This window comes from Selaginella moellendorffii, unplaced genomic scaffold (genome assembly GCF_000143415.4).
Source record: "Selaginella moellendorffii unplaced genomic scaffold, v1.0 SELMOscaffold_49, whole genome shotgun sequence".
Lineage (NCBI taxonomy): Eukaryota > Viridiplantae > Streptophyta > Lycopodiopsida > Selaginellales > Selaginellaceae > Selaginella > Selaginella moellendorffii.
Genome location: NW_003314310.1, coordinates 1,275,274 through 1,291,771, shown reverse-complemented (window position 1 = coordinate 1,291,771; position 16,498 = coordinate 1,275,274). Strand labels below are relative to the sequence as shown.

Here is a 16,498-nt window from a genome sequence, read left to right as displayed (position 1 = left end):
CTACGAGCTACCCTGCCTTTGACAAGAGACCTAATCTCTTCAGATTTAAGCAAGGTCCGGGATCTCGTCTCTTCTGCAAAAACTGACGTGTTTGGATCCAGCTCGTTTTTTCCCACTCCACAGCGTCTGCCAAATGGGGGACAACGCCAACTCGAATGAATCCAGCTCGCCCTCTCTGCATCTGGCAAGATCTCCTCCCCAGCCCTCGCCAATTCGGCTCTCCAAATTCGCATCTGTAAGGCTCCCTAGATCTGGATTGTGTGATGCGTTTTCTGTGTGTTTTGTGCAGCAAAAGATGAGGATCCTAGTCACTGGCGGCGCGGGCTTCATTGGATCTCACCTGGTTGATCGCCTCATGGAAGCTGGTACCAATGAGGTGCGTGGTCGTGCATGAATCCGCACGCATTTTACTTGCCGCGCAGGTGATTGTCGCTGACAACTTCTTCTCTGGGACGAAAGACAACCTCAGGCGCTGGATCGGCCATCCAGACTTTGAGCTTCTGCGCCATGGTATGGTGCGCACAAGTGTTGCAACTATGATCATGCTGCTCCCTGTTTCAGACGTCACGGAGCCTTTGCTTGTGGAAGTTGACCAGATTTACCATCTGGCATGTCCCGCTTCTCCCATCTTCTACAAGTACAATCCCGTGAAAGTGAGTAGCTGTTTAAAAACACTACTAGTTCATCCCAATGCTGGCTTTTCCAGACCATCAAAACGAATGTGATGGGCACACTAAATATGCTGGGCCTTGCCAAGCGTGTTGGAGCCAGGTTAATCTCCTCTCTTGTCACAAGAGCAAGCAAACTAACTCGCATTCTCAAACCATACAGGATTCTACTCACGTCAACCTCCGAAGTTTATGGGGATCCACTGGAGCATCCACAAAAGGAGGAATACTGGGGCAATGTGAATCCCATAGGTACGTGCACCAGATATTTGTCTTGTCTACTGCCTGCTCATTGTGCCGAGCAGGTGTTAGGAGCTGCTACGACGAGGGAAAACGCGTGGCCGAAACGTTGATGTTTGACTATCACAGGCAGCACGGGATTGGTTTGCTCGATTGCTTTAGCTTGATGACGCTGGTTCTGACGTCCAGTAATTCTCAGAGATAAGGATCGCTCGCATTTTCAACACTTACGGGCCCCGGATGAATATCGACGATGGACGGGTCGTTAGCAACTTCATTGCCCAAGCTCTAAGGTATGCTGCATGCGAAATGGATGTCCTGCTGTATAATCTTGACAGGGGGGAAACAATGACCGTCCAAGCTCCTGGTAGCCAAACACGCAGCTTTTGCTATGTTTCGGATCTGGTATGTTACGTTCCCATATGTTTGCAAGCCTTTACTTTTGGCATCGATGCTTGCAGGTTGACGGCCTCATCAAACTGATGGCTTGCGATGACACTGGTCCCATCAACCTCGGAAATCCAGGTAAAGAAACAGAAGCACCATCTCTTCTTTTCTGGTACTGATCGTCTCGTTTTCAGGCGAGTTCACAATTCTAGAGCTGGCAGAAGCCGTGCGAGAGGTTCGTAGCTTTGTGTATATAGCTAGCTAAACAACTTTGAACTGTTCAGCTGGTGGATTCATCTGCTAAGTGGAAGGTTGTTGACAACACTCCAGATGACCCTCGAAAGCGCAAGCCAGACATTACGAAAGCAAAATCCATATTGAAGTGGGAGCCCAAGGTTTGTGCAAAGTCTCTTTCGGCCCCTAATCTTTGTGTACATCGTAACCAGGTTGCACTTCGAGACGGATTGCCGTTGATGGTTGAGGACTTTCGAAGCAGACTGGGCATACACAAATAGGAAGGCTATTACTCAAGTTTTCTTCCCAGGCTTATTCTTTTTACTGGATGTGGGAACTTCAAGGCCCTTCTGTTTGGCCTTCCTTGCGAGAACTGCAGGCCTTTTCTTCTTTCTTGCCTCACCCTCTTTGGCGTCTTTGCCTGCCACAGTGAGTCGCTGGGGAAAGGCGCGTCTCTTTTGTCCAGAACGGCTACCTTCGTAACTCCGAGTCTTCACCTTGCTTTCTGTTGCAGGCTTGTTGTAGCGGCGCCTTGGTTTCGTTGTCTCTTGTTGGCTGCGATTAGATACTCGACGAAGCCTCAGCTTCCTGTTGCGCAGCTCAAGAGCACCTCTTTCAAATGTATGCTTGACATCGTCCTGGAATGCTGAGTGAGGTACAAGTTTTGAAGGCACAGCACGAACCTTGGACTTGAACAGCACAAATGCGAAACCTTTGCCAATGTTGGTCTTCTGATCTCTGACGACACGCACAGCCTCCAGCGCCACATCAGGAACAGAAAACAGAGCATAGAGCTCTTCATCCTGTAAGTGTTCACTCATGAGAAGGCAAGCTCGTTGCTAAGCCTGTACCTCGACATCTAAAGGCAGGTTTCCAACAAAGATGGAACGATCCTTATCGTAAGAGACGGCTCCCTTGGACAATTGACTCCGGGCTCCAGCAATGTCCACACGGATGTGTTTGCCTCCAAACTGCAAAGCTAGACATAAGCCTGGACAGACTGTGCTGTTTCCTTTGTACCTCGCTCATGTTGTATGTGAGCGCCGCTCTTGCAGAGTCTACGTGTTTGAAGACAACGTAGGCATTCAAACTGTGGAAGGGAGAGAGAGTATGAGACAGGCAGTAGAGATTGCATACCTGCTTCGGTTGTCGCTGAGGTTGCGAGTTATGACAGCGCCCCTCCTTGGCATCTTGGTCTGCACAAAGCATCGGAGATATATAAGCTGGTTACACTTTGGATGTCCGGCTCACCGTTCCAACAGGCACCGATCGCAAGCGAGCCGACTCGATGGCTCCGAAGCATGACAAGGTCCTAATCAGCACCTTCTTCCTTGTGTCCAGTGGCAGATTACCCACAAATACGGTCCTCTGCAACTTCTCGTCGCTGTCATAGCGGCATTCCTCGTCTTGTTCCCGCAAGCTAGCATCAGCTTCATCTTCCAGCTGCTCATCATCACACTCATCGCTATCTTCATCCTCCGTTACCTCTGGTGCTGGCCTTGGCCTCTTTGGCATGCGCGCTGCTTCTCCATCATCCACATCCGCGGCAGCGCGCTTGAATGGATTGGAGGAGGAGAAGAGCGAGGAGGCGGCGGCACACACCTGTTCGCCCGCCATCGGGAGGCCTTGCCCTAGTCTGACAAGCCTAGGTCATACTCGTATGGCTGCTGTGGCCGTGCAGGTGTGGTGTGCGAGCGCCTCGATCGAACAGGGGCTTGGGCGGCGGAGGCAAAACGCCAGCAGCGTCGAGTTTGGCGGCAGTGGTCAAGAGCTGCTCGGGGCGAGGGCGGCGACACCAGCAAAACCGGAGCAACGGTGGCGCTTGGAGGACATTCTGCTCGTCCACGATGCAAGCGATGAGCTGAAGCGGTCCATTGTCTCCAAGAGGAAGGTGGCGGCAGCCGCGATGGTGGCAGCGATGCAAGCCGCCAAGTTTGGGCCGACCTCCTCCAACTGCATTGTTGGCCACCTCTCCCACTTCATGGACACCATCATCACCAGGGCAGTGGTGCTCAAGCGCGACCCCAGCTACGCTCACCTCTCCTTCGCCACCCGAGCCAGGTACTGCATTGACAAGTCCCGCGTGGTGCCGCTGATAAGGTGAGCGCAGCCAGCTCTCGGCCTCACGGCTAGCAGCGCTTAACGCGTCCTTGTCACGTGTAGATGGCTGCGACACAACCACTTGACGGCCTCCAAGATTGGGGAGCTCATCTGCTACGTCGGGGACGAGGTGGATCACCTCCGCTTGCGGGTGGAGTGGCTCAAGAATCTTCACGTCAAGGGGAGAGACCTGGGTGCGGTGCTCAGCAAGCAGCCCGCGCTCCTCCTGCGACCTTTCAACGAGCTCAACCACAACGTTGCTCTTCTGGAGAACGCGGGACTCAAGAGGGAGTGGATGGGACTCGTCTTCACCTTCTCTCCTTCGGTCTTGCTTGAGGATCACGACCAACTCAATCGAAGGATTGGAATGTTTACCGAGTTAGGAATTGACGAGTACAGCTTTGGAACAATGGCATTCAACTTCCCTCCTATCCTTGGCCGTCTTTCAATCCAGGAGATGGCTGCAAAGGTTAGTCCCTTCTTTACGTTTTGTATAAGCTATCATTCTGGCAGTTGGATTATCTGCGAGGCTTTGGGCTGGGAGACCACACAATCGGAAACATGGTTGTAACGCGGCCTCATTTACTGGGTGCCAGTGTGGAAGAGTCGTGGCAACCAATTGTCAAGTTCCTGTATTGCCTGGGCGTTGAGCGCTCAGGCATCCGAAGGATTCTGTCCCTCAACCCCTCTGTCCTCTGCCTCGACCTTTCCATAAACATTGTTCCAAAGGTAGCGTGCTTTCTGCCACCTTTACCGGCTCTCACGCTTACCATGGAACAGGTCCAGTTTCTGAGGGCCATCGGCGTGCACGAGGAAGTGATTGGGCAGGTGCTCGTTGGCTTCCCGCCGTTGCTCACCGCAAGCCTCAACAAAAGGATCAGGCCCGTGGTAAGTTTGTGCTGTGGAGTGAGTGGATGGTAGTAAGTGACACGGGTGCCCAACAGGTCCGGTTTCTCCTCGACGATGCTGGTGTGAGCGAAGACAAGATTGGCAAGGTGATTGCGTCACAGCCCGAGATCATAGGATGTAGCCTCAACCTCCGGCTGTCGGACAACGTGAGGTTTTTCATGTCCTTGGGAATACAGAGCCATCAGCTGGGCCAAATGATCGCAGACTTCCCCATGCTTGTCAAGTACAATCCAGCGGTTCTTGAGCCCAAGTATCTCTACCTCAAACGTGTAATGCGACGGCGGCTAGAGGAGGTGATCAAGTTTCCCAGGTACATGTGTATAAAAGCAACGTCAAGCTTGGCTTGGCTGACTCAGTTTCTCAGGTTCTTCAGCTACGCTCTAGAGTCGAGGATAGTTGCGAGGCATGAGCTGCTGGAGAGGAAGGGCCTGCAGTTTAGGCTCAAGCAGATGCTAGCTTGCAGCGACGAAGAGTTTGGACGCAAGGTGTACGCTGCGGAGCGAGGCCTTGTGGAGAGAGAGACAAGCGACAGTGATGATATTAGGGCTTGAGGTGAGATGGCCTGCCCGTTTGGTGGAGCGACTCACGAGGTGAGCGACAGCAGCCCCAAGTGCCCACTTGGCTACGACACTGCCTCGTTCAAGCTCGGCCCCTTGAGCTGTCTAGTGTGCCGGGCTCTCCTCTTCAAGGCCGCGCGCTGCCTTCCCTGCCGCCATGTCTTTTGCAGGTAAAACACAGACGAGACGAGAAATTTGTGAATGGTTTTGGTCTCGTGGCAGCGCTTGCATTGCCCGCTTCAGCGACTGCCCCCTGTGTGGTGTCGACATAAGCGGGCTTGAGGAGGATGGCGAGCTGCAGAAGCTGGTTGACCAGTTCATTCAGGGACACGCCAGGGTACGGAGGCAGCAGCAGCAGCAAGAAGAGGGGCCTGTGGTTTACGAGGACGCCAGCCTCGCCAGGGGAAGCTTTCTCCTCCAGCATGCCATGCGAGTGTGGTGGTTTGTTTTTTGCATCGAGCCATTGATGGATTCGCGTCTCGACGATGCAGGCCTTTCAAGCGCAAAACCTGGAGAGCTCCAAGGCTAGACTGGACCTTTGTGTCGAGGACACGAGGGAGATGATGGAGACCAAAGGGGCTTCGGCGGAGGTGTGCTCGCAACATGGTGCTGTTCTTGGTTTATTGGGCGACTGCCTGTAAGTTGAAGGCTTGCATGCAAGCATGGCTGCTTGTGATTCCATGGGAGCGTTTTGTGTGTAGGCGAGCCATGGGAGATTTGGATGGCGCGATGGACAAGTACGCAGAGAGTGTGAGCGTCCTCCAAGCCATAACTGGCGTCGACGTGAATGCGGAAGTGAGCTTTTCCCCACGTTTGTATTTAACTGAGCTCTCGCTCGTAATGCACAGATTGTTCATGCATTGTCGGTGTCCCTTAACAAGCTGGGTGATCTCAAGTACTACGCGGACGATCTCGAGTGCGCCCTGGCCTTGTACAAGCAGGCGCTACAAGTCCGAGACAGGGCTCAAGCTGGCCGGAACGACTTGTCAGCAGAGGTACGTCAAGATAAGGGCTCGTGCCTTAACGTTGGCGTCTGTGTGTGTGCAGAGCATCGACGTGGTTGTGTCGTTGGCCAAGGTTGCAGACGTGCAGCGTGCCATGGGACGAGACAGCGAGGCGGCGGAGGGATTTACCGCCGCCATCACCAGGTTGGAGCACCTCACCTGTCCGCCGTCGCCACGGGACGAATCTCTGAATAAACGGGTACGGCTACGCACTTACTATTTGTGTCCCAAGCTCACTTCTTGTTCCACACACAGCGGGCTTCCGTTCTCGGCTTCCTCCATGCCCAGCAGCAGCAGCAGCAGCAGCAGGAGACCAAGGCGAAGAAGAAACAAGCACAAGCTCCTTGATTCGAGTTTCTCTCATTTTCAATAATAAATAGCGCGTGTAGTAAAAAGAAAAAGGGTGTCCGGAATCGAACCCCAGACGCAAAAGGGAGCTTTAAGCGTGTATATATAATTCCCCTGTTTCTCTCTCTCTGCGCTGTGCGGCGGAGCTCCTGGATCGGGGCGGCGGTTTTTGGATCGGATCGGATTGCGGATCTATACCACCCTTTGCTGCCGCCACATCCATCCAGCCTTTGGGTATGCTTATTCTCATGGATCGCACCACTTGATTGTGACTCCGTGTGTTGTGACAGATTCGAGGATTGGGGCCTGGGCAGCTGACTTCCACGAGATCGGTTGCTGAATCCGCAAAGTATGGCGGGATGGTTCAAGGGGACGGTCAAGGCTGTGCCATCCGGGGATTCTCTGGTGATCATGGGAACCGCCAAGGAAGGAATCCCGCCAGAAAAGTCCATCACGCTTTCCTCGCTCATGGCTCCAAGGCTGGTGAGTGCAAATTCTGGTTTTGCAGGCAGTGATCCGGTCTCATGCCTTTTGCTGGCTTGGCAGGCCCGAAGGGACACCAGCGATGAGCCTTTCGCATGGGACAGCCGGGAGTTTCTCAGGAACAAATGCATCGGGAAGGTTTGTGTTCATGCTCGCCACTCCCTGCCACTTCTCTCACGCTCGTGGTCGTGGCCATCTAGGAGGTGACTTTTAAGGTGGACTATGCCGTTGCAAACCTCAACAACAGAGAATTTGGCTCTGTGTTTATGGATGACGCCAACGTCGCGCTTGCCGTTGCCAGCGCTGGATGGGCCAAGGTACAGGTGATGCAAACCTTTGCTTAGATCTGCCATCTTTCCTGCAGGTCCGACAAGGTGCAGAGAAGAGTCCTTTTATCGAGGAACTCCTCAAGGCTGAAGAACAAGCACGGCAGCAGGGCCTTGGAATATGGAACAAGGTACGAAATGGAGGAGGTTGCGCCCCACCCTGACTATAAGCTTGTCACCTGTGTTGCAGGAAGCTGGCGAGCGATCCATACGCTCAATCCCCCCATCTGCAATCGGTGACACGTCCACCTTTGATGCCCGTGCTCTCCTTGAGTCTAGCAAGGGGAAGCCTCTTCGGGCATTTGTGGAGCAAGTGAGGGACGGGAGCTCATTCCGAGTCTATTTACTCCCAAGCTTTCAGTTTGTACAGGTGCATCTAGCTGGAGTTCAGGTATGCACCAACCCTTTCCTTCTTCCTTTTTTTTTTCTTAGCAGTCGCTCTCAGGCTCCGTCAATGGGAAGACGGGTGGCTCCGGCCAGTGCGGGAGGTGGCGGAGATGCCAAAGACGCGGAAAACGGAGAGGCAGGAGAGGGAGCAGCGGCACCAACGACACTTACCACTGCTCAGAAGCTGGCAGCGTCCACCAACCTGGAAGCTCCCGAGGAATGGGCAAGAGAGGCAAAGCACTTCACGGAGTGCAGGATCTTGCATAGAGAAGTATGCTCTCTTCTTCAACTTGCTTCATCCCCTGATAAATCCTTGTGTGGCAGGTTATAATCGTCTTGGAAGGGACGGACAAGTTCAACACCTTGTTTGGGTCTGTCAAATACAAAGAGACTGTAGACCTTGCCTTGGAACTCTTGCAACAGGTAGACTCCTGCTCCACTCTTGAGTCCTTGACCATTGCGAGGATTGCAGGGCCTGGCTAAGTACGCCGAATGGAGTGCCAACATGCTGGAAGAAGACGAGAAGCGCCGCCTCAAAGCTGCTGAACTTCAAGCCAAGAAGGACAGGCTCCGGCTGTTTGCTGGATTCGTCCCGCAGATCAATACCAAGGCCATCAAGAACGATGTCTTCACTGGACAGGTACCTTGTTGTTGCTCTTGGTGTTTTTGAGCTAAACTCGCGCGCGCCCAGGTGATAGAGGTGACGAGCGCCGACTGCATCGTTGTCGCCGATGACGCGATCCCGCTGGGAAGACCGAATTGGGACCGTCGTGTTAATCTGTCGAGTATTCAGGCACCCAAGAGAACTGATGCGGAAGCGCGCTTCAGGGAGGCCAAGGAGTTCCTCCGCTCCCGCCTTATCGGGCAGCAGGTTGGTTTGGCGCGCTCTTTCGTTTGTTTCTCTCTCAACCCGCCGCTTGCATGGTTCAGGTGCGTGTGTTTATGGAGTACTCCCGGACCATTACCACCGATTCCGAGGCCGGAGGGACCCGGCTTCTTGAGTTTGGTTCCGTGTTCTTGTCGTCGGCTCCCCAGGGCGCCGAGGTGTTTGAGCCGCCGCTGCCCGGGCAACCCGAGGGCTTTAACGTGGCAGAGCTGGTGCTGGCCAATGGACACGCTCAGGTTGTGCGGCACAGAGATTTTGATGATCGCTCGCATTATTACGACAACTTAGTCGCTGCCGAGAGAAAATCTCAGAAGCCCGGGAAGAAAGGAACGCCTCCCAGTGCGCCAGCCCATATCAACGATTTGACTATGGTTCCGACTCAGGTATGGTCAAAACCCTGTATAGTGTTCGGCCTTAACGCTCCGTCTTTCTGCAGACAAGCAAAGCCAAGCAGACGTTACAGGCCAAGCAGGCCTTGCTTGCGAGCAAGGCCAAGCAGTTCTTGCCATTCCTCCAGAGAGCAAGGCGGCTGTCTGCAGTTGTGGACTTCGTACTGAGCGGTCATCGGTACAAGCTGTTTGTTCCCAAAGAGACATGCTTGATATTCTTTTCACTCTCGGGAGTGAGGTGTCCTGGGAAAGGCGAGCCTTATTCAGACGAAGCGCTCGCTTTCATGCGGCGACGGGTGTCACAGCGTGACGTTGAGGTGCGTACGTGGTGCTGTTTGTCCGCCTTAATGTTTTAGCTTTTGCCAGATTGAAGTAGAGACAGCGGATAGAACTGGAACTTTCCTTGGTAGCCTTTACGAGGGGAAAGTAAACGTCGCTATCGGCCTCTTGGAAGCAGGGCTGGCTAAGCTGCAGCCAGGTTTCGCGGAGAGGATCACGGATGGCCATCTCCTCATGCAGGCCGAAGAGCATGCGAGAACGCAACGTCTCAAGGTTTGTGGCATGAACAAGCTCAAAAGCTGGTCTGACTAGGTTCTGTAGATCTGGGAGAATGTTAGCGACGATGGAGAATCCGAGAAGCAATCGACGGACAAGCCTTCCAAGCAAGAAGTCTTTCAGGTAACTCTTGTTGTTTTCGACGTAACAATAAACTTCTCTAGTTTCAGGTGCAAGTTACGCAAGTGCTGGCTGGCGGATCATTTTATGTGCAAGAAGTGAGCGATACCCGGGCGTCCAGCATTCAGCAGCAACTTGAATCGTTGAGCCTTTCTGAAAAGGCAGCCCCCGCAGGTTTTACTCCGGAAAGGGGACAGCTAGTACTGGCTAACTATGACGGTGCTTGGTATCGTGGCCTGGTGAGTCCACTTTTGTGTGGTTTCTTGGCATATAATCAGAGCTGAGCTGATTATAACGGCTTGTGTTTCAGGTTGTGAACGCTCCAAAGGCTGGCAAGGGTGAATACGAGGTGTTTTATATCGACTATGGAAACCAGGAAGTGGTTCCTTTGTCTCAACTGCGGCCCATTGACCCCTCGGTGGCTGGGACGCCAGGCCTGGCGCAGTGGTGCAGCCTTGCCCACGTCAGAGTACCCGGTGAAGGAGAGGAATTTTGCGAAGAGGCGGCCGAGTTTATCTGCACAAGCAAGACGATGATGGCCAAGGTGGAGGGACGGGACGCGTCCGGCGGCAAGGTCAAAGGCCAGGGAAGTGGGACGCGGCTCATTGTGACGCTAGTGGACGTTGACACGAGCATGAGCGTGAATGCGGGGCTTTTGGAGGTGAGTGGACTCAGGTCCATTGACAAGAGGCATTGTTTTGATTGATTTGTGCTTGTGGTGGACAGGCTGGGCTTGCAAGGGTGGAGAAGGCTGGCAAGTGGGACAGCAAGGAGAAGAGGGCCGCCTTGGAGGCGTTGGCGGAGCACCAAGAGAAAGCTCGCAAGGCGAGATTGAACATCTGGCAGTATGGTGATGTGGATGGAAGCGACGACGAAGATAAGGGACCGGGAGCACGTAGAGGAGGACGCAAGTAAGTCCACCCTCGAGGATTTGAGTCATTTTTGTAGATTGCATTGATTGATTGATATAGAAATTGCCATGTTGCAAGATTTCTATCCACCAGCCTCGCAGAGAGCCAAGCAGCACAGTTATCTCTGCAGCTTGCATTACAAGCATCAAAGGTCGTTTCTCGGCTGAAATCATTCACGTTGATCAGAGTCTCTCCCTCACATTGTTTGCTGGAAGAAACATCTCGCAAGCAATGTCTATAACCGATCCATTCAACTGGAGCTACCTGATACTAGCATCCAGCCTCTTGATTCGCGCAAGGAATGGACAATCCGCCTTGATAGTTTTAATCAAAACACCCAGTTGTCAGAACATTAAACCTGTCCCTGTCCCTGCCTTCAGTGGACGATCCACCTTGAGGCACTCAGTTTGTTGCTAAGTATTCTATGGATCACCAAAAGCTCCAAGTTTGATGCTTGTTCCTAACGATAAGAAAACAGATTTGAAAAACTTGTTTGAAAACCATAAATAAAGCTTGTACATACTCACAAAACTCCCAGTGTTGCAGTAGAGATTCGCAGATTCAGACAGTGAAGAGAGTTACTCAATTGTGGGAAGAGCATTGCAACAGCCTCATCATCAATAAATTTGCACCCAAAGAAAAGATGGAACGCAATAAACCTGGGAATATATAGAAATCCTTGATCATGGAGAAAAATATGAATGGAAAAGGTGCATGGAACTGGTGGTGATCTTGGTGCAATTAACTAGACTCAAAACCTGGAGCTTGTTGCATCCTTCTGATTCCTTTGTCTTGCACATAATATAGACCTGTCTTGTGACAGCTTTGATTGAGTTTAAATCAGGTGAACTGTACAGGGACCCTGTCGGAAGGCAAACTTTCTCAAGTTTCGGAAGAGCAGATGGAATTTTACAAACAGCCCTCTTTCGAGCTGCAAAAGAACAATGAATGCGTTTCTTCAATACACATAAAACCAAGGAAAATGGAAGTATACCTTTGTAGATAAATCAAGAACCTTGAGATTGGAACATGTTTTACAGATTGCTTGCCATGTCCCACTAAACATAGACTCCACATAGAGGGCAGCTGACCTGGCAGTAATAGATGTGCTTGCAGGCTAAATATATTTTTCCATTCTAAATCTGGATAGGTACAAGATGCCATTATCTTTGATCAACTTCCAAGGTGTGGAACTATGATATGCAACACTCCAGGAGAGAAACAGAGCTTGAGAGACGTGAGAGAAGTTGGCATTGGGCTGTGGAAGCATGCTCGATTATCAACAGATGGGATGCCACAACACAAAGATCTGAGAGGTTTGAGTAGCTTTTGAAGATATCATTGACATGCTCCTAACCCAAGTCATTGCTAGAGATGTGGAGCGTGGTGAGGGGCTTTTAAGCGCGACTCCAAAGTCACTGCTAAGTCACACTCACACCCAAAAGCTCCAGTGTGTGAAGAAGAGGACATTGAGAAGGCACTGCAAGGAGAAAACTAGACACATCCTGATAATTTCTAGGCTGTGGAGAGGAGCTCGATGAGATCTGAGCATCGAAAATCGTGGCTGAGAGGTGGCAAAGATGAGGAATGGTGGAGACAGTAGAGACGATCTTCTCTGCGTTCTGGATAAGATAATAGGCAAGGAGATAGAGAAAAAGCGCGAGAAGAACCACATACCGCGGAAAAGTAATGCTTGTGACGGTCGATGGGTGCTTGCGAGCTGGTTTGGTGATGTCTTTTGGTTTCAGCCAGACCTGATCATCCAGCCACCGAGAGAAGTCACTGAAAGTATCGAGAAGAATGATCAGCTCTAATTACATTCTTTACTTACATGAGATTGGCACAAGCGCTTCCCACAAACGCAGCCCGCGTGAGGAGCTCCCTCGTTGGAATGCAATCGAAAATGTGGTCGTCATCAAGGTCGCCCGTGGTGGCATCGTCCTCACCATCACCGTCACCCGGAGCTTCCCCATTTTGCTATTTATAAACCAGGTTAACGAAGGGCAAAAGTGTCCATGGGCAATGTGGATCTTGCCCATTCATGAGGCGATGGGGAGGAGGAGCTGCCATCCAGAAAGATTTGCAGGTATGGAAATGTATGGAAAGTGCAGTGGCACGGCAGATGCCTTGGATGGAAGATCACAATGTTTTCTCTTGCAACTGGCATTTACCCAGAACAGGCAAATTTGACATCCAGCAAATGCTCAATGATGGCAAGCATCCCATTGCATCATATTGATGGTAGCTATTAAATTCAATCTGGCTAAGATCCATGTGCTAGTTGTCACTACTCCCTGACCCAATAGCAATGTTGGTGAAGATTATCATAGACAAAGAGGGATTTAGTAGGGATCAAATAAAGGATATTAAATTTTTTTATGTCTTACAGTATTTTAAAGATGTTAAAGAGTATGAGTGATCACTCTATGACCAGATGAATGGTTTAGTTTTAAAGAGATGGGATCATGGTATAGGTGGTATTGAAATACCAATAAAATAGTGAAAATGGACATAGCCTTAGTAAAAAAATTTAAAATGTTAGTGGTACTTTTGAGTTTTTGAGATAGGAATTAAATAAAATACTTAGGTGCAAAGTCATTGTAGCTTTGAGTTCATCTCTAAAGACTTATTTAATACTTTAAGTTGGGATGAAGATCTTTAGAGATTGTGAATGAGATTTTTCTAAGTGGTTAAAGGTATGATTATGATTATAAAGTAAAGTGGAAATTTAATTGTTTAAAACTTAGTATTAAAATTATTCCTTAGTCCAACTTTTATTAGAGTGTACACAACTAAAGAGAATGATTCAAAAGATGATCCGTAAAAGTTTAAATATAAAGGGAAAGGGTCCATAAATAAGAGTGCACTCTCTTTTTTTTAATCGGTTAAGGGTTTTGGGATACTTAGATTAAACATCCTTGGGTTTGAGTAGTATTAAACTTAGTGACTTTCTGTGAAGTCTAAATTCAAAAGATTATATTGTAAGCTCCTGAGTTTGGACTTCCCGGGAGGTCACCCAGCCCAGTACTATTCAAACCCAAAGACGCTTAACCCCAAATATCCCAAGACCCTTAACCGATTGGAAAAGGGGGTGCACTTTTATTCATGGGCCCTTTCCCTCTATATTTGAACCCCATGGATCGTCTCTCGAATCGTTCCCTTTGGTTGCTAACAATCCACCACGCTTCCCTGCAAGTTCACACCCTCGTGAACGGAAGCTGAGAGCCGTAGCTCTCCCGAGAGCCCTGCTCTCTTGACACCCTACCCCTCGGGTCGAGCTCAGCGGGAGCAAAATGGACTAGCCAGATGTAAATCAACATGTGGTGTGATTCCCCTAGCCAACCAACAGAGTTGGACTCGAGACCGCTCTAATACCAAATGTAAGCTCCTGAGTTTGGACTTCCCGGGAGGTCACCCAGCCCAGTACTATTCAAACCCAAGGACGCTTAACCCTAAATATCCCAAGACCCTTAACCGATTGGAAAAGGGGGTGCACTTTTATTCATGGGCCCTTTTCCTTTATATTTGAACCCCATGGATCGTCTCTCAAATCGTTCCCTTTGGTTGCTAACATATATTTGGTATTAGAGGGGTCTTGAGTGCAATTATATTAGTTGGCTAAGGGAATCATACCATATATTGAAATATACATTTGGTAAGTCTAGTTTGTTTAGTGGATTGTAAGTAACCAATATAAGTTCAAATATAAAGGGAAAGGCCTATGAACAAACTTGCATCCCTTTTTCTAATCATTTAGGGTTAAAGCATCTTTGGGTTTGAATAACATTAAGTTGAATGACTTTTTAAGAAATTCAAATTCAAAAGCTTACATAGTAGTTAAATATATCACCACTTGATATTCACATTTGAAAAAAGAAGGTAGGATAAAGATGATACTCATGAATTTGAAATTGGAGTTTATGACCATGAGTGGTTGTAAGTTATAAATTTTTCCTTTCTAATTTACTAGCTTACCTCATCTATTTAACCACTATTGTCTTGGCTTTAGTTAAGTTCCCTTGCCAAAGTTCTTGTCTATTGTACTAGCTCCTATTTAATCCTACTTAATTTCAACTACTCACTACATGAGCAATAAAATATTAATTATCCATCCACGGATTCCTAAATTCTCTCTCAATCTCCCTCCCCAGGCTAAATTAAACTTAAAGTTCAATTACACTTCTTGTAAGTACAAGTAGCCAAATACACCAAACCTCCAAATTCCTAACCTCCCTTGGTATAACAAAACTTGATTATAGGACTGTCGCGAATGTGACTTCGGGTATCGAAAGTTACCTGTCGACTAGTCCATACGGACACTCTTACCTTACTGCCACGATGGCAGGAGGTCAGTATTGCTGGACCCTTTATCAGCCCGTCTTGTTCAAGTGTTAGTAAACTGGACTTTGCATCTGTACTTGGCCGGATGAGCATAAGGACGGAATTCCTAAGTGTCTATTCAGCCAAGCATACTTGGCCTGGCTTTTTAGTTCTCTTTTGCTCTGTCTTGCACTGGCTTGACAAGAACCTTCGCGTATTGAGATTGGTCCCTCAATATCGCTACATGATAGCTTACCGTGTCTGCCAAACACCCTCGCTATCATGCCCTTTGTGTTAGTCTCATTTCGGTCCCAAATGCTATTTATGGAAAGTGTCCAGATTTGCTCATTTGGCATATCTACGGAATGTAGAGATCGTCCTAAACACAATGGTGTTCGTCCCATATCCAAATTCGCAATCTAGGGACATTCCATATTTAGTAAGTTTCGAGCTTGTCCCAGAGACTAACTCCTGATACTAAGGGAGGCTTGGGGTGAAAGCCCAAAACGTGTGTTCCTCAAAGAGGGGGGGGCTGTGGGGGGTTCCAAATGTATAGTAGGGATAGTGGGTAGGTCGGGCATGGCTGACCAACCTGAGGCATAGTCTAGCTCCCGCTTGCATGCCTATCCTTGTTCTGCGTCCGGCTTGGATCTAAGCCCAAGTTCCATTCCATGCTAGTTGGTGGAGTACCCATATCCTCACGTTAGGCCACCGGTATGCCAAAATAGCGCCAGACTCCATTTGGCTCTGTTTTGCGTGCTGGTTCTTGCATTGGGATGCTGGTTGCTCCAGGACTGTTCCAAGTCGCTCCGGGCTCCTGTCCCTTCGCTCCTTGGGCTTTATGCTCGGGAGTTGCTCTGTGGTTCGGTTCTGTCACTCCTAGGCTCTATGCTTGGGAGTTTGGCACCGTTCCTTTGTTCAGTGGCCCAAGGCCCTGAACCTCGGGTTCCTGTGGACACGTGGCATGGACACGTGGCATGTGACACGTGGCATCTGTCACGTGGCACAAAGAGGGTTTAGGTACCGCTTCGTGGTGTTATCCTATGGTAAATTACCATAGGATAAAGGGTCAAAACCACGTGCGCTACATTTGGTATCAGAGGATGAGTCTCAGCGAGTACTATTCAATGAGATTGGGCAACTAGTCTCGTTGCATACGCAGAGATGAAAACGATGATCCGAGTGGGTACACGTTTGGTGCAAAGGGTTCACATTCGTTCCTTGGGTATGGTTTTGGTTACCTTTTGTACCTAACAATGTGAGCTTGCTCTTGGGCTCATAGGATGGATTTGAGATGCTCCGTTAGCACGAGTTTGAGCTTGGGCTCGTGAGTGAGGCGCATTAGCAACTTGAGGTTACACTTTGAGTTGGCAGGATTAATGTTAGCCTATCGGTGGTTCCATGAGTTGTTCCATATACCGTGAGTGAAAGCAAACCTTCCCTGGGTTTGCTATGAGTGGCAAATAGGCTGGTCCGTAGCTGTTTAGCACGGCACTAGTGGATCCTTCCTAGGCATGGTTACAAGTGGATCAGTCAAGACTGTAGGGATTAGTCTATTGGTTCAAGTAATCATTGCCGTGCTCTCTCATAAACTTTTCTTGGATTGGACTGAAGGCAATGCGAAAGCAAGCTTGAGGTGTAGTCAAAAGATAAGACCGAAAAGAGAGTCGTCGG

At 49.7% G+C, this 16,498-nt stretch overlaps 5 protein-coding genes across 6 annotated transcripts; 4 read left to right on the top strand and 1 right to left on the bottom strand.

Annotated features, from left to right (window-relative positions):
• Positions 1–36: 36 nt before the first annotated feature.
• Positions 37–1,919, top strand: LOC9648129 (UDP-glucuronic acid decarboxylase 5). The gene is made up of 13 exons (XM_002981585.2): positions 37–235; positions 290–376; positions 423–510; positions 562–653; positions 707–771; positions 832–920; positions 974–1,051; positions 1,108–1,201; positions 1,247–1,313; positions 1,370–1,433; positions 1,490–1,530; positions 1,580–1,690; positions 1,742–1,919. The coding sequence occupies exons 1-13, from the start codon at positions 134–136 to the stop codon at positions 1,808–1,810; spliced, it is 1,047 nt and encodes a 348-aa protein (XP_002981631.1). The 5' UTR covers positions 37–133; the 3' UTR covers positions 1,811–1,919.
• LOC112350398 (nucleolar protein 12-like) lies at positions 1,823–2,992 on the bottom strand. The gene is made up of 4 exons (XM_024686531.1): positions 2,905–2,992; positions 2,667–2,725; positions 2,381–2,500; positions 1,823–2,332 (listed from the first exon to the last, which is right to left on the bottom strand). Exons 1-4 carry the CDS (start codon positions 2,990–2,992, stop codon positions 1,823–1,825), a joined length of 777 nt encoding a protein of 258 aa, XP_024542299.1.
• Positions 2,993–3,001: 9 nt separating this feature from the next.
• Positions 3,002–5,297, top strand: LOC9648128 (transcription termination factor MTERF2, chloroplastic). The gene is made up of 6 exons (XM_002981584.2): positions 3,002–3,629; positions 3,693–4,098; positions 4,143–4,358; positions 4,410–4,517; positions 4,574–4,848; positions 4,903–5,297. The coding sequence occupies exons 1-6, from the start codon at positions 3,043–3,045 to the stop codon at positions 5,087–5,089; spliced, it is 1,779 nt and encodes a 592-aa protein (XP_002981630.2). The 5' UTR covers positions 3,002–3,042; the 3' UTR covers positions 5,090–5,297.
• Positions 5,096–6,500, top strand: LOC9648127 (protein NCA1). Its single transcript, XM_002981583.2, has 7 exons — positions 5,096–5,265; positions 5,318–5,528; positions 5,587–5,732; positions 5,797–5,890; positions 5,944–6,090; positions 6,143–6,298; positions 6,355–6,500. The coding sequence occupies exons 1-7, from the start codon at positions 5,096–5,098 to the stop codon at positions 6,445–6,447; spliced, it is 1,017 nt and encodes a 338-aa protein (XP_002981629.1). The 3' UTR covers positions 6,448–6,500.
• Positions 6,501–6,557: 57 nt separating this feature from the next.
• On the top strand, positions 6,558–10,593 carry LOC9647927 (ribonuclease TUDOR 1). 2 transcript variants are annotated; one of them, XM_024686472.1, is made up of 17 exons: positions 6,558–6,681; positions 6,738–6,930; positions 6,994–7,068; positions 7,131–7,247; positions 7,295–7,387; positions 7,447–7,647; positions 7,702–7,914; positions 7,968–8,066; positions 8,116–8,283; positions 8,335–8,514; positions 8,574–8,912; positions 8,966–9,235; positions 9,285–9,470; positions 9,519–9,596; positions 9,644–9,832; positions 9,904–10,254; positions 10,320–10,593. In XM_024686472.1, the coding sequence occupies exons 2-17, from the start codon at positions 6,799–6,801 to the stop codon at positions 10,506–10,508; spliced, it is 2,880 nt and encodes a 959-aa protein (XP_024542240.1). In that variant the 5' UTR covers positions 6,558–6,681; positions 6,738–6,798; the 3' UTR covers positions 10,509–10,593. The 2 variants fall into 2 exon arrangements, with proteins under 2 accessions (XP_024542240.1, XP_024542239.1); XM_024686471.1 differs by having other exon boundaries at positions 9,638–9,832.
• Positions 10,594–16,498: the final 5,905 nt, after the last annotated feature.

Coding starts and splice junctions, on each gene's coding strand:
- LOC9648127 (XM_002981583.2), top strand. CDS start 5,096: ATGGCCTGCCCGTTTGGTGGAGCGACTCACGAGGTGAGCGACAGCAGC. Junction 5,733..5,796: donor GGTTTATTGGGCGACTGCCT/GTAAGTTGAAGG, acceptor TTTTGTGTGTAG/GCGAGCCATGGGAGATTTGG. Junction 5,891..5,943: donor GCGTCGACGTGAATGCGGAA/GTGAGCTTTTCC, acceptor CGTAATGCACAG/ATTGTTCATGCATTGTCGGT.
- LOC9647927 (XM_024686471.1), top strand. CDS start 6,799: ATGGCGGGATGGTTCAAGGGGACGGTCAAGGCTGTGCCATCCGGGGAT. Junction 9,471..9,518: donor CGAGAACGCAACGTCTCAAG/GTTTGTGGCATG, acceptor TAGGTTCTGTAG/ATCTGGGAGAATGTTAGCGA. Junction 10,255..10,319: donor TGAATGCGGGGCTTTTGGAG/GTGAGTGGACTC, acceptor TGTGGTGGACAG/GCTGGGCTTGCAAGGGTGGA.
- LOC112350398 (XM_024686531.1), bottom strand. CDS start 2,992: ATGAGTGTGATGATGAGCAGCTGGAAGATGAAGCTGATGCTAGCTTGC. Junction 2,726..2,904: donor CGCTATGACAGCGACGAGAA/GTTGCAGAGGAC, acceptor TGCTTTGTGCAG/ACCAAGATGCCAAGGAGGGG. Junction 2,333..2,380: donor ACCTGCCTTTAGATGTCGAG/GTACAGGCTTAG, acceptor GAACACTTACAG/GATGAAGAGCTCTATGCTCT.
- LOC9648128 (XM_002981584.2), top strand. CDS start 3,043: ATGCGCGCTGCTTCTCCATCATCCACATCCGCGGCAGCGCGCTTGAAT. Junction 3,630..3,692: donor CGCGTGGTGCCGCTGATAAG/GTGAGCGCAGCC, acceptor TGTCACGTGTAG/ATGGCTGCGACACAACCACT. Junction 4,099..4,142: donor TCCAGGAGATGGCTGCAAAG/GTTAGTCCCTTC, acceptor TCATTCTGGCAG/TTGGATTATCTGCGAGGCTT.
- LOC9648129 (XM_002981585.2), top strand. CDS start 134: ATGGGGGACAACGCCAACTCGAATGAATCCAGCTCGCCCTCTCTGCAT. Junction 236..289: donor GGCTCTCCAAATTCGCATCT/GTAAGGCTCCCT, acceptor TGTTTTGTGCAG/CAAAAGATGAGGATCCTAGT. Junction 654..706: donor ACAAGTACAATCCCGTGAAA/GTGAGTAGCTGT, acceptor TGGCTTTTCCAG/ACCATCAAAACGAATGTGAT.